At 51.1% G+C, this 2,756-nt stretch overlaps 1 protein-coding gene across 1 annotated transcript; it reads left to right on the top strand.

The window, feature by feature from the left end:
- Positions 1-1,339: 1,339 nt before the first annotated feature.
- Positions 1,340-2,138, top strand: LOC123108298 (defensin Ec-AMP-D2). Its single transcript, XM_044530120.1, has 2 exons — positions 1,340-1,574; positions 1,677-2,138. Exons 1-2 carry the CDS (start codon positions 1,511-1,513, stop codon positions 1,859-1,861), a joined length of 249 nt encoding a protein of 82 aa, XP_044386055.1. The 5' UTR covers positions 1,340-1,510; the 3' UTR covers positions 1,862-2,138.
- Positions 2,139-2,756: the final 618 nt, after the last annotated feature.

The following is a 2,756-nucleotide window of genomic DNA, read 5'->3' on the forward strand; positions in this document are numbered from 1 at the left end:
GAGAGGCATGGTTTTGCTTACACGAGAGGCACATTCGTGCTCCCAGAAATGGCTTTCGGAAAGAAAAGAAAACGTGGCCCCGGTCTATTTTTTCCGGTTTTTCATGAAAAAAAGTGCGTCAAAACCTATTCACATGGGATCTAGTTTTGAAGATCTTGACGCGAGAAATACAACGGCGAAAACGGTTTGAGATTTGGACCCGCGGTTTAAGAGATATATTATTTTGAATAAACGGATCTACCAAAAAAGGGAAAACTCTCAGGTTGCGACAAGTGACGCACATGCAACGCGCCACTTGTTGCAATCTGAGGAGGTGGAAGCGATATTTGAAAGAAGTACTCTTCAATTAGTGATTTCGCGAGATATAGACGCCGTGCCAAAGTGACAGGTTGTATTTTCGTGGAAATCAAGAGATGGGCTCAATCCAACAACAGTAATCTCTGTATGGGTGGGCTAGCAAAGCCCATCAGACTAACTTTTGACGTGTTATTACTACCGTGAGCTAAACGGAATCTACCTTAAGAAAAGCTTGTGCTTAAGAAGAAAAGCCGAGTGCTCAAGAAGAAAAGCTGAGTTGAACACGTTGAAATCCGTGGGACGATCACTTTGCTCCGCTTTCCTTTTTCTGAAAAGGAATTCCTTCTGAAAATGAGCTAGCTTTGTCCCGCTTTCCTGCTCCAATCCTTGTCACAGGCACGCACCTGGCGATCCCTTGCCTTGCACCTCCGCTGCGGCGATCCCTTGCTGACATTCCGCACGTCGGCACCGACGCGACTAGCCCGGCTTTTACCTATTTTCGGGCCCTTTCCGCTTTATTCGCGATACGCTTTTGCCTCGGAAATCCGTCGACCTCGATCGAGATCGATTCGCGCGTGTGATGCCGACTAGTCGATCGATCTCGATCTCTCTCGATCGAACCAGCATCAAACGGTAAAGGGTAAAGCGCCGCCGCCGCACTGCGCAACCGTAAACATTCGCCGGTGACCGGACCGAGGCGTGCACAGCGGGGCCGCAGCTAGCTGGCCGCCGTAGCTAGCGTTCCGTGTTCACCGGACCGGAGGCGCTCGCGACAAAACCGCTCGCCGCTCTCACGGCGAGCCAACCAATAATCCTCGGCGCCGTAGGTCACGTGAATTTGCTGTAGCGGTTCACCATAGCTCGAGGACAAACGCTGGTAGCAGTGCAAGTAACGGCTAGTAGTAGCTAGCTAGCTCTGCACTGTGATCGCCGAGGCGCTGGAGCGGACGGTAGCAAAGCACGACAGCACGTACGTGCTGGGGCGTCCACGTTGCTTGGCGCTTTGTCGCCTTTTTCCTTTGAGGCGCACACTTGCTCTGACTGCCGCGCGCATCGGTGTGTGTGACCACCCGATGGCATTGGCATCGCTTGTGCGTGCGGCCCGTGCCTCTATATAAGGCAGGTCCCCGGGCTGGGCTGCTCACACACACCACACCAGCTATATCCCTCCCTCCCCCAACACCCTGACATCCGAGCTCTAGTCGGTCGATCCATGGAGGCTTCACGCAGGCTCCTCTCGGCGGCGCTCCTCCTCGTGCTGCTGCTCGCCGCCACAGGTACGTAGACGTACGCATAGCAGCGGTGCCGTCTGCCGGTGAGCTGTGTGGCACTTGGTTTGGTTCTGAACTTGTGAAGTTCTGATCTGAGTGGCGTTGCAGGGGAGCTGGGAGGGCCGGTGATGGTGGCGGAGGCGCGGACGTGCGAGTCGAGGAGCCACAGGTTCAGGGGGCCCTGCGTGCGCAGGTCCAACTGCGCCAACGTCTGCAAGACCGAGGGCTTCCCCGACGGCAAGTGCCGCGGATTCCGACGCCGCTGCTTCTGCACCACCCACTGCCACCATTAACAAGCCTCTCTCCTCCGGGTGATGCCTTCTTCCGCCTCGGCCTTCAGGGTGGCCTTTCTGCGAGCGTCCGTGCGTGTGCGTGTCCATGAATAAATCTTAGCTTGTCTCGGCAAGCTGGGTGCGAGTCCCTTGTTTGTTTTTTGTATGATTATTACCAGTGTGCATGCGTTGTTGTTTCTTGTTGGGTTTATGGGATTATCCCGGCCGGTCAATCCTTCTCTCATGTAGTAAGATTTTATTTTGGGCAAATCATGAATGTTGTATGCTTGTTCTCTCAGGCACTCACCCGCTCTGTATACAATTGGACATGCATGTCACATGGTACCTGTAGGTGTTGTGTGCATACTACACTTCCGTGTGATCGCGCCATGTGCAGTGGCAGCTTTTTTTTTTTTGAGACAAATGTGCAGTGGCAGCTGACACCCGGCGTTACGCATGCGCAAGGACCGCTGCTAGACCTGAGCATTTCTTGGGCCGGGCTTTAAAAAGCCCAGCCCCGCAAATCTAATCCTGAGCCATGCCCGGTCCAGAATAAACGAACACTAATCCTCAAAAGCATAAAATAAAAATAAAATAAACGAACACTATTCTATTTTTCTATCCTTTTTCGGGTAATGAATAGTACTTATCTTCTATTGAAATTAATTAATTTTGTCATTTTCAAAATATATTCATATATTAGTATGTTTTAGAATGAAATCATATTTTTAATACTAGCACAAATGCCCATGCGTTACAGCGGGAGAGAAAAAACACCACATCACTAACCCAATGACCCATCACGAGACATGACGACATCAACAAACTCCTTGAAATCCTCCACGCTGCCACGAGAGAAACAACATGTAAAGATGTGTTGCGAAAAAACTTAATCCTGTTAGTATTTCATAAATGT

This window comes from Triticum aestivum, chromosome 5A (genome assembly GCF_018294505.1).
Source record: "Triticum aestivum cultivar Chinese Spring chromosome 5A, IWGSC CS RefSeq v2.1, whole genome shotgun sequence".
NCBI lineage: Eukaryota > Viridiplantae > Streptophyta > Magnoliopsida > Poales > Poaceae > Triticum > Triticum aestivum.